General features: G+C 36.8%; 1 protein-coding gene across 5 annotated transcripts in view; it reads left to right on the top strand.

Moving 5' to 3' along the window:
* The window catches only part of RGS12 (regulator of G protein signaling 12), an 80,520-nt gene that overhangs the window by 31,487 nt on the left and 36,763 nt on the right, over positions 1-12,270 (top strand). For all 5 annotated transcript variants that reach the window (XM_066548684.1, XM_066548679.1, XM_066548683.1 and 2 more), the window contains one exon: positions 5,806-5,827. In XM_066548684.1, the coding sequence (XP_066404781.1) occupies positions 5,806-5,827 (22 nt within the window). The remainder of the gene's footprint in view (positions 1-5,805; positions 5,828-12,270) is intronic.

Below are 12,270 nucleotides of genomic sequence, written 5' to 3'. Positions count from 1 at the left end.
TAGAATAGGCTATTGTTATTGGCAAGAAATTAGAGAAGAATGAGAGCAGCTTCAGAATGCTTTTTACTTAGCCTTTAAGCTTTTTTACTTTAAAGTATTTGAGTTAAAATTCCTTTGTAAATGCAAACATTGGGTTTTATTCTCAGAGAAAAGTAATGCTGTTATACCAACTAACACTGAGATTTTGATATGTATTTATGAACTATGCACAACATGTATAGAGCTAAAACCACAGTATATTTATAATGTGTGCCTATTATTTAATTATGTGCAATATATTTTGTATATGCTTTCTGTACCATTATATCAATATTGTATCTTTAGGTAAGACTGTATATATTTTGTATATATCTTTATAAAAATAATTTTAGGGATCAATTTGGCACTTAAGGTGCTGTGTTTATATGTGATAAGATTGGTTTTGTTTGGGGTAAAAAGTTGAACATTTATTTCTTAAGGAATTCCAAATGTCACATCATTTACTCTTCATATGTTGTTTTTATAGATTCAAGTATTTGACAAAATTATATGGAATGTATTCAGTAAAGTTATTGTACAGTAGTTGTACAGTATGTTTTTTCTTCAGAACTCTAACATATAGAATGCTTTTGTGTTAACTGTTACGAATGCAATTTGGTGGTAGAGAATTGAAAAGTAAAATTGTGTAATAGTCCTCCTTTAAGTGGCATTCTGAAGGGGCACTCTTCTCAAAGAATTATAAATTATTACATTAATTGCAATAATATTTTGAAATGGGGATTAAAAGCCTGTAATGGTATGCTACTTTTTAGGTGAGAAGTACATTTGGGATTATTTATTTGAAAGAAAAACTAGCAATAGTTTTTTGTTGATGAGTAATGTGGCTTTATTTTTTATTTAAAATGTTAGAATTGTATATACCATATTTTGAGGCATGATCTCCCTCCCCATCCAGAGTCCACTGAAGTTCATGGCATGAACTATGTTGATGCTGTAATATATTTGAAAATACATATATATCATGTAAATCCTGGAGTGATGTGACTGAAGACCTGGGGATCCGCTTATAATTCATTCCTTGGCAAAAGGAGAAGTTGCTTCAGGTGATTTAAGAAGTAGTTTGAACAAAGCTAGATGCAAGCAGATGGTCAGCTGAGTGATAGGCTTTCCTTGAGATAAGTGACAGAATGTTTGAAAGTTGGCTCTTTATTCAGCCTGTAAATCTTCAGATCCCAGCAGATTTCCTAGCATTATCCTCTATACTGAAATCGTATGAGAAAATTAGTTTAGAAGGTTGGTGGAGCTAGGTGTGCTATTCTAACCTGAAAGGCTTATTTACAGGGACTTTATAAAATAGTGTGTGAAGTGATGTTGTACTGGGTAAGTAACAGATTCTGGCAGCACTCAGAGAGTTCTTTGGATGCAGCAAGAAGTCGATGCTTGTATTGCAAGAAAGTGTGCTTTGGAAAGGAGACAGAAAGCTCATTTTGAATCCCTTTTATTCCAAATCTTTCTGGATGCCCAGGAAAAGAATAGATGTTTCTGTTTAGTCTGTGGTTCTGTCACTGTTAGAATAGGAGAGAGAAATACATCTTCACTCTCCTTACAGATTTCACCCTGTGTGTCTCAGGAGGAGTGGGAAACAGAGATGTTTCTTGGCTCAGGAAGGCACTCACCCCCACTGTAATGGCACAGATGATTTCATGTTGCTCCATTTTATTGCTAAGGCCTGGCATTTCCCAGTATGTGTCACCCCTCAGTATCCCCCTCTTTCCCTTTGTTCTACTCCAGTATTTGAGCATGACTTTGACTTGAGTGACAAACCTTGAGGTGGAGAAAAAGGAAATTTTTGTATTGTGTTACCTGGGTAGTTGTACACATGGATTTATTTGCTCAATATAATCTCTGGGCTATAGGTGGGGTATTTTTTGGTTTCTGCAGGATGTTGTCATGGCAGAAATGGACAGTACCAAGTCACTTCTCTGGGACCTGATCCATGTAAAATGGAACATGTAAGATGGAACTAAGTGGATAAGAGTTTCTGTCACCTAAAGATGTCAGCAGACAAGCTTCATGCAGAGGTGCACACATCTAGCAGGCCATGAAAGCTAAAAGATACAGCCTGTTCCAACCTTATGAACTTTCAGCCTTATGAGTTACTCTCCTCTATGCCCTCTCTCCCTTTGTACCTTGTTGTTGGTGCAGGGTACTATGTTGTCTACTTCTGTTCTGGGAAAAAAATTAAGTACTCACAAAGTAGTTTTCTCCCTGATAATTACTGTAAGCTTAAACTATTTTAGATTTGTTGCTAGCAGATCCTGAACACAACATCAAAAGCTCACAGGCCCTTCTGGTTTTTCCACCTAGCAAAGAGAGATGGTGCAAAGGGAAAGGTAACGTGTTTTCTCTTATTCAGAACTTTATGCTATCAAATATATGCTGCAGCATTTGCCAGTTTAGAGAGACCTAGAGCATCTTTTATGCTGAATGGTAACTGGGAAGCCACTCTTCAGCTTGCTGGCCCTGCCACTGAGCTTCCCTCTCAAATCCTGCCCTGAAGTCCCTGGAGCAGAGTTGCATCCCCCAACTTTGTGGGGTGTGTGAGTGTCTGTGTAACCCAGCTGTTAATCCAGGTAGATGAGCAAGCAGAGTTCCCATGAAGGCATATACTGGAAGGCATTTTAGCTTTCCTAAATTAGATTTTGTTAAATTTTGATAATTTGTTGCCATCAGATTCCTGGCATATACCATGGGCTTTTTCCTAAACCAATCTGGTAACTGGGGTAATTGGAAGAACCAATTTCAGTTCTTATCTGGTTGTGAAAGATTTGATGGTTTCATACAATTAGATTTTATCTCTGGATGATAGCTCATAGGTACATTCACAACATATATGTTCTGGCATTTGGAATTAGATACTTAAACATTTTTTAAAAAATCCTCACATTAGCCCTAACTGGCACAGAGTCATGCCCTGTCCTTCCCCCTCTTTCAGAAATGGCTGCTTACAGGAGCTTTTCAATTTATAGCTTTCTGATACGTATGTTTTTCAATACATGGTTCTTAATATGTGTGCAGTGTTAAATTTCATCAAATAATCAAACTTTTTATGTGTAGCACATCAAATTTTGTCCTAAAGAGCCTCCAGTGGTGGGAAACGTGAGTGCTGAAGAATGAAAAAAAGCCCCCAACATAAACTGTATTTTTAAAATGAGATCATCATAGTATTTAAAAAAATCTGGTCTTGCAACTTATACCTTTCAAAGACAAATCTAGACAAGTTTCAGCTGAACAGTTTAGAAGAGAAACTTCTTTGTCTGAATGTGGACTGCGTGCAATTTCTGACAGGTTTAAACTGAGATTTCTGAGTACTCACAAACGCAGTTTGAACATATTACTGTGAATTCTTGCACAGTAATTACAAGCTTTAATTTCTAGGCTTTATTGAATTAGGTGGATTTAGTTACACAGATGAATTGAAAGAAATGTTCTTAAGATATATTTTATTCTGTGATCTATAGAAATAAACGGATAATGCTTGGAACATGATAGGTATCTTTAGTGACTCTGTACTGTAAAATATATTCCTCCTATAGGTGCTTTCCTAAAATGTTCTGACATAAAAATTACTAAGGCCCTGCTTGGAGAGATTTTAAGATGCTGATATATGTAATGTAACAAGGCATTTAAAATAAACAAGCAAAACCAACCTGTGGTGTGTCGAAAGTTCACTGCATTAACTTATGCTAAATAGATTGAGATAAAACTCTCAGTGTCCATTAATGATTGAGCTTTTCTATGATATTGCACCATTTTCTCTTGAAAATTATGTTTTATAATTGTTATCTTCCCAGTTTTTGACAGAAGTATTATAAATATTCTTTCTGCTGTCATGAAAATCCTAATAATTTTGCTTCATACCTTTCAAAACCATGAAGAATTGTACTTGGTGTTTCAAGCTAGGTTAATGAAAGCTAACAAAGTATATGAACATTCCTAAAATATAGATATTTTGAAAGGACTTTGGGTTTTTTTCTGTCTAATGTGTAAACTGATACTATTACTTTACTTTGAGTCATCATTTTCTTTGTTCTTTTAGAAATGACATTGAAGTTGTTTATTCATTAACTGTACTGTACAGTGATGTGCTAAGAAATTAGAAGCAATCACATTTATAAACCAGATTTCAGTAATGCAAATTAAATTTCCTAAATTACCAACATTAATAAAGTTATGGCTTCTGAATTTATAACATGATCACTAGGCTTATGTGCAAAATAGAAGTAGAAAAGATGTCCTAAGCCCCACTGAAGGATTGTAACCACAACCATATTTTTGATACCTGAAACAAAGCTATCAAAGGGAGATGCTTGGAGAAACTGTTGTATTATTATTCTTAACAGATCCAGAGGCATTTATGTAGTTATTTTTCATTTTTTTTCCATTTTTTGTTTTTAAATTTTTTTCCCATTTTTTCATTTTAAAAATCTTTTTCATGAGAGGTGTATTTGTGTTTATCTGAGCCAGCACCAGGGGAGTGATGTCAATGGAGGTGAGTTTAGATTTTGAAAGTTGCAGAATAGCTCAGATCCTCTCCTGGGGATGGGGACGGTGAGGCCACACCGAGGCTTTGTAACAAGTTCTTCAGAGAGTTTCAACAGCAGGGTGAGAGCCTGCAGTGAAAGAGAGAAAGAAAAGAGAAGATATTACTAAAGGTTTTTGTGGATTTTGAAGAAGAGTGGGAGTGTTTGTTGCCAAGGCTGAAAGATGCAAACTATGGAGAGGTAGCTGTTAGCTTGAATTGTGTTTATGTTTGTGCTTTTCTTCTTGTGTGTGTTGCTGACCTTGAAGAAGTTTTAGATACTGTAGGGTATTCTTTCCTGCTTTTTAATGAGCAGTACAAATGAAGAGAGTATTTTTTAAATATTTAGAAGGTTTTCTAAAGGTTCAAGGACGCTTTCAATGACCAAGAAAAGATTGGCCAAACTAAAATAAAAATACTTTCTATTAGTCATTTAAAAAGTCAATGCAAATTTAAATCTTAAAAATCATTTGGCCAGACTTCACTCAGCTGAGTGTCAAGGTTCAAGCATTGGAGTACCTAATTGGGAAATGGTCAGTACTTGGATTTAATGAGGTATTAGATGCCTTGAGGTCATTTATGATGAAAGTTGGGAAGTTTAGGGTAGATAAGCCCATAAACTTCAACATTTCACTAGAATACGAATTGTCCTTGAAAATCTGATGTACAATATAGGTAGAGGTGGTGAGGAGTTCTTATTGCAAGTCAAGTTCTAGCTTATTGCAAGCACTCTGAACATCCTTTTGGTTCTGTGACAGTCAGAAGTGACTGACAGGGAAAGTTTTCAGAGTCACCTCGCTGACAAAACACTGAATTTTCATTTTAATGCTACATATCCCCAAATAGTACAGCAAATTAAAAATTTAATTCATATTGTTTTCCAGTCTTTGCCGGTCAGTTTTAGGTATCTTCCTTGTCACAAGTACCAACTGGTTGTCTCTGCCCCTCTGAGAAGGACTTCTGGGAGCAGTGTAGTTACCACAGCAGGAAATGCTTCTTCCAGTAAATACTGGTGGGATCAGATCCCAGGACAGTAGTGATTGAAAGGGCTGAATTTCATGCTGGGGAGAAAACAACTGTGAGAAATAACAGCTGGCTTCTTTAGATTTTCCTCTCTAATATTATCACTTATTAATAAGATTACAAAAGTAGCTAACACTGCAAATGCAAGATGAATCTCAAAGATTTCTGATACTTGCCATGGAACTTCAGTAACGCTTCTCTTCTTTTCTTTTTTATTGCAGTCAGCAACTGTTTCTGATGGAGGTAAGCTGAAGCTTGTTTTTACTTTTATAATGAAAAATAATCAATTTTCCATATTAAGCAACATAATATGTGGTAAATTATTTGATATATTACAAGATGTAAGTCCAAGGTGGTGCAGAACTCTGTGGCTGCTTTGGGAACTCTGCCAGAGGATATATTGCAGGCTTGTGTTCACATACTTTCACTAGTTTATTTGCATAATATTTTTTTTTGGTACATTTATATATGCACATTTTTATTATAACTAGGCTTCTTCATTCACTATAATAGAGGCAGAGTTGGTGGACTTCTGTGTAATTGGATGGTAGATAAAATCTCATTTTCTGTTTTATTGTCCTTTACATACCTTGTTTGCTTTAAAGAGATGCTCTGGCTTCTAAGTTGTAAGCTGTGTTGGTACATTTGCTGAGGTTGAACTTTGTTAAGTGTGATCCTTTTTGAGAAGGGGGTAAGTAATTTGATATTTGTAAATTCCCAGCATGGAGCTTTTGCATTTCTGGAATACTTCTAAGTAAACTCCTTTTTATTGCACATAAGCGGGTTTATTTTGATTTTAACATGCCTTTAATGTTTTGAAGGATGTCCACTCTTTGTTAAACATTAGAAAATTATTTCTTTGAAGCTTTGAAGTTAATTGAAACAGTTTAAAAAGGCTTCCTTAATGGAATAAAGGAATTTGTATAGTGGAGGGTATAAAGGAGATGGATTTTCTCCTTGTCTTCTCTGTCAGGAGTTGGTTCACTTGATCCTGCAGAAAAACTCATGTATTTTTGTGTTTGCTGTTCTTTGACAACATTACAAGACAAATTTATTAAATAAAAAGGGCAAAAGGGAACAAGATGTGTTGCTGTAATCAGTACAGTGAAATTGAAAAAACGTATTTGGAATGCTAAGGATAATTTTTTTATATTACATGCAAATGTAAATGAAAATTAGCAATATTATTTACAAAACTTTTTCATATCCTAATATCTGATTCTTTGCAAGACCAAAACTGCACTTCAGAAAAACATTGCTGTTTTGGTCCTTTTGCTGGAGCCATTTTCCAGTGGCTGACTTTGTCAGGTATTCTCCTTCTCTACTGCTGACACAATCTAATGCTTCACTGTACTTCTGTCTGGATGAGAAGTAGACTCTGTGTTGTATCTGTCTTGTCCACAAAGTGATAAAACAACAAACCAGAAAATAATAGTGTTTATTCTGCTTTCTATTAATAAAATGTAGCCTGTGTTTTTCTGGGAAAAATACGTAATTTTTTTTCCCCCACATGTTACCTTGATATAAAAATCAGAGCAGACCACAGACTTTCTGATTGTGTATGTAGTTGTTGAGGACCAAAAATTTGATTGATCTTTTTTTAGGTGAAATGCAATGTACTTGTGTCTTGTCTCCACAAGTGGTCTTGTTCTGTGTTAATGAAAGCTATTTTGTTGCTTATCCAGACTTGGAATCCCTGTGATAGTACTCATACAATAATAATGTCAAGATTTTTATCCTTCCAGCTGAAAATTTATTTTAAAAATACTGCTTATTTTCAGTTCTTCCAATATGATTTGTGTCTTATTCCAAATCTTTAGGTAGCTGTTTTCACAATTAATTCTATACAGTTTTTTGAACTCATGAAATCTAAGGGCCATGTAAAGTCACAGAGGTGAAAAAACAGCCAAGAAGTTATGTGCTGTTTTCTGCTGCATTCTATTCCCTGTTTTTTTAGCTAATTCAGAATTTAACATGAACTCTTCATTGTTAAATGCTACTGAAGAAGGGGGATAATTTGTGTAAAAAGTGGTAGTTGAACTATATTGAATAATATCAAATCCATTGAATAATATCGAATCCATGCTTAAATACACAGATAATGGGTTGGAAAAATAGGAGCCAGAGAGACTGTAACCAGAAAAAGTGGAATTAAATGAATTTCTAATTCATTTTGAGCTGCATTGAGTAAAAAGTTGTGATTCATGTGTGAATTATATTTTCTAGCATTTACTTTCATTGAGTATGGCACAGCACAGAAATTTTTTCAGTTTTCCTTAATCTCACTAATACAGAAATAGATCCACAGACTTAGACATTTTTGGGTATGTTTAGTTTAGGAAATTTTCCCCAGTGTAACCATTGGTACAGCACTGCATACTTCCCTTCCTAGACTAAATCTTTGTCATCACACAATCACAGAATGATTTGGGTTGGAAGGGACTGCAAAGGTCAACTTGTTCCAGCCCTGCTGCCATCCAACCTAGCCTTGACACTTCCAGGGGTGGGACATCTACAGTTTCTCTGGGCAACCTGATCCAGTGTTATCATCACTGTCAGAGTGAAAAATTTCTAATATCTAATCTAAATCTACCCTCCTTCAGTTTAAAGCCCTTTGTCTGCTCTTGTCAGAAGTCCCTCTCCAGCTCTCTTGTACCCCTTATAGGTACTGGAAGGTGCCCTAAGGTCTCTCCAGGACCTTCTCTTCTGCTTAGTATTATTAATTAATATTATTATTTGTACATATAGTTAGATACTATAAATACTGTTGTTAAGCTTTAGTTTGGGAAGAAAATTAATGTGTAAAAAGCAATTATGTGTTTCTATAAATCTCTTCAGTATGGTGGGAGGCACAACAGTTCTTTGTACATTTTCTTTCCAAAGTCAATGAAGATTTATGTCAGATGGCTTTTATTGTGTTAGAGCCTGGCCCTGGAAACCATCTAGCCCTTTGTTTTTATTTTATATTTTACATCCCAGCTTGTGCAAGGCTGGGATGTTCTTATCAGCCAAAACTCTGCACTTGGGTATTGTCAGATAGCTGATTGTAAATTAGTATTGTTTCCAGATGTGCTGACCAGTGGCAGCTCTTAACTGTAATTGATTTGTGTAATGAATTGCAGACAATCAGAATGCAAACTGTAATAATGCTTAGATGCAAGATTACTGCTGTAGGTCAACTAATCTGCTCTGGGGGTAGCAGGAACCATTTGATGTTACTACAGTGACCTGTAATTAGCAGGTTTCTCTTATTTCCCACCTCAGAAACTGTCCCTGGCTGCTGACTGTGGGAGTGTGTACACAGCACGCAGGCTGTGCCTGGTGTTTTCAGCACTGTGCCATCTGAATTGTCACAGGGATGATCAATAGGCCCCTGCTAATGACTGACTTTGCTATTTATACCTGGAAGGCACTTTAGAAAGGAAAAACCATAAGGTCAAAGGATCTATAACAGAAGTACCATCATCATTCATCTCCCAGACAGAGGTGGTGAGGTATCTGAGCTCGTGAGAATGTCCGAGTCAGTTCTCACCTGCTGTTCCCTGCAGAGATCAGTTCCACAAAGCTGAAATAATTCAGCCTAACAGATACTATATGCACATTTCTTCCTAAGATACTACTTTGCTGTAGTTTCTGCTGCTTTTTGCTTTTAGCGTTCATCACTTGGAAAGAAATTTCGTAAGGAAAAGTGTTCCTAAAGACCTTTCTGAAAGGAATCTGATGTTTGCAGTAATAAATAATGTACAACTGTATTTTAGGAAGTAACTGAAGAAGGTAAGGCAAAAAATTAGCAATGAATTGCAGAATAAAGCAAAACACTGTTTATGCTTTTTGCACTGTAACTACAGATGGATTATTTCCTCTAACAGGTATTTGACTTATTTGTCAGTTCTGCTGGTGGTGCATGCTCACTGTAGCTGTGTTCCACTGTAGCATCAATAATTCAAGTTCCTTTAGCAGCAGTGGCAAAAGGTCTTTCCTTTAAATTATTTATGTAGCATTTTATAATGCTTTGTGTTAAGTATACTATTGCTTCCCTCTGCTTGAAGCAGTGAGGGTAAGGAATCAACTTGTTCAGAATGGCGTTGGAAGCTCCCAGGAGTTGCTGTGGGGAACTTTGTTAGCTTCCCTCATCCCAGAATTGCAGAGGAACAAACCATGTGCTGTGCAGTCAGACTAACCTGCACCCAATGGGTTCTGGGACGCTGCAGCTGAACTTGGTATGGATTCAGAAGGATGGCTTTCAGTGAAGGGCTTGAAGTGTTTCATTAAGTGGCACCACAGTGGTTCTTACCAGCTTTATCCAGGTAAAGTATTTAGTGATTATATGATTTGTGTGTGTTCCTGCTTAGCTTCTCACAACAAAAAAAAGAAAAGTATTTGTAGGCTGAAAAATGTATACAAAATACAAATGCATACAAACGAACCTTCATTTATGGTATTCAGGCTTATGGCTTTATATTATCTAAACCAAAACTTCTGAAGCCATCCTATCCTGAATACTTTCAAGACTTAGTTGATTAAATGCCTGTATTTTCTTACATAATGCTGTTTTTGTAAATAAATAAAACCAAGACCCTCTATGGAATGTGTAAACATAAAAAGTGCAAAACACTGTGTTTTGAGGATTTTTAGACAGCATTCTGTGTCAGTTCTGTATTTGCAAAAGATAATAAATGAAACTGAACAAGTTTGCACTCAAAATAGTTTTTCCTCAGTAGATATGGTTGCTATCAAGCAGAAGAAAAATAAAGTTAGGTCCCTGGGACTTGAAATGTTTGATCAAGGAGCCTCCTTTTACAGGTAATACAAGATAAGTCAGTGCTTCCAGCAGTGATGACAAAGGAAGGCAGGCATTTGGAAACTTCCCAGCATTGCTGTAGTCCATGTTGTCCATGCAGAGCTGGGATTTTTCACATTAAACTCCTCTGGCATCCTGAGATTCCCAACTGCTCCTTTTCTTTTTAAAAATACTTTCAAGGCAGAGGAGGAGAAGTCCACTTTGCACAACAACCCTGTGGTGAGAGCATGTGAGGGTGGGAGTCAGGGCTCTGTGTTTCCTCTGATAACCATCACAGAGGGCTCATTAGATGAAATATGTGACTGGGTTGGAAAGTTTCTCCATTCCTGCTTTCCAAGGTGGGCTGCATGTACCTAGGAATGCATGAGCTGTGAGGGTCAGGAAACCTGATGCTGGAGTCTTTCACTGGAAACATTCCTCTGCAAGAGGAGTGGAGCAGGAATTATGCCTTATACAGTCTTCATTTAAGTGTGATTTGGATAAATTGGGTACTAATGGTAGAATCAGGGAGGTGTTTTTCCTTCTATCTGACTTTCTTTTTCTCCAGTTCTCAATGGTGTATCTGCACTAGGCTGTAACTCTTTTAATTGCAACTGATGGTCTGGGTGGTAAAAGAACTAGAATAACCAAGCCTTTTTGGCAAACAGCCTTTTCTGTATTGTTTTCAGCTTGATGGGTACCACAGCAGAAAGCTCTACAGATTTTAAAAGCAAACCGACTGCATTTTTTCATTAAGGGAAACCAAAGCTGTGCCAGGGTTAAGTATAAATTAAAATAGTTCTTTTTGAAAAAAAGCTGAATTACCTAAATTAAATCTACCAGAACACAGACAGTTTACTGGGAATGAGTAATCCCTTAATGCTGTGTTAACATATTGGAGGATCTGTGCTAGTAGCTCTTTGGTTGTTGGAAATAGAGTCTTATTTTGGATCATTTGTTTTCATGGGATCTCCAGAGTTGGGAGTGTATCAGAGGAGGGAGAGCCCGGTGCAGTTTAGAGGAGTGTAACTCTGAGGAGCTGGAGAGAGCAGGCAGCTGGTAGCAATTAAAGGTAGTTAGCAGTTCCCCACGGTGTAAACACTGGCGGCTGTAATTGCAGTTGGGTTTCCCGGCTGCCATGGGGAAATTGAACGCCTGCCATGGGAGGGAGGTGATGCTGACTGGCTGATGATGGCTGTGCCTGCCACTTCCCAGTCCCTCCTGACTCCTGAGGCACTGTGACTCCAGGATCCAGAGTTGAGCTCTTGGTGTGGCTGCTCCCTAATTCCTCTGTGTCAGCCAAGGAGGTTTCAGGGGTTTGGTATGTGGGATGAGTTTGCCTTTCTGACTTTGCCTGAAAGGAACAAGGAAGTTTTCATCATTCATCACTGGGGATTGAACCCTCCAGGAGTGAGGCAGTATCTGAAACTGTTCCAGATCTATCAAGAAGTGGGTGTCTATTTATATCCTGGGCTGTAAAACAGAGCATATCCACCTGTGTAGTTAAAGCAAAATACTACAGATAATAAAGTTAGATACCATCCTCTTCAGATTCACATTAACTTCTTTCACAATAGTTTCACTCTGGTGACAGATAGTCTCTAATGAAGTTAACAGTTGACTTGGTGATGCTCTTTCACATGCCTTAAAGAAAAAGTGAATAAATATTTGTATAAGAAAATCTGGCATTATTTGCTGAGTGTTTATAATTAGCCTTGATTAATATGGTGATTGGGCAAACAAAATTATTTATATACCTGTTACTAGTGTCCTTAAAGATTATCATTATTGAAAATACAAAGTTATGTTTTGTTTTTCCCTCATCTAATTTTGTATCTTTGTCTTGTTTTATTTTTGTCTTCAAAATAGCTTGGCTTACAGAAACTCAGAGTAGTTAACTGTTACA

Source organism: Molothrus aeneus, chromosome 4 (genome assembly GCF_037042795.1).
Source record: "Molothrus aeneus isolate 106 chromosome 4, BPBGC_Maene_1.0, whole genome shotgun sequence".
NCBI classification, from domain to species: Eukaryota; Metazoa; Chordata; class Aves; order Passeriformes; family Icteridae; genus Molothrus; species Molothrus aeneus.
Note: the sequence above shows the minus strand (reverse complement) of the source record. Positions and strands in the feature narration are given on the sequence as shown.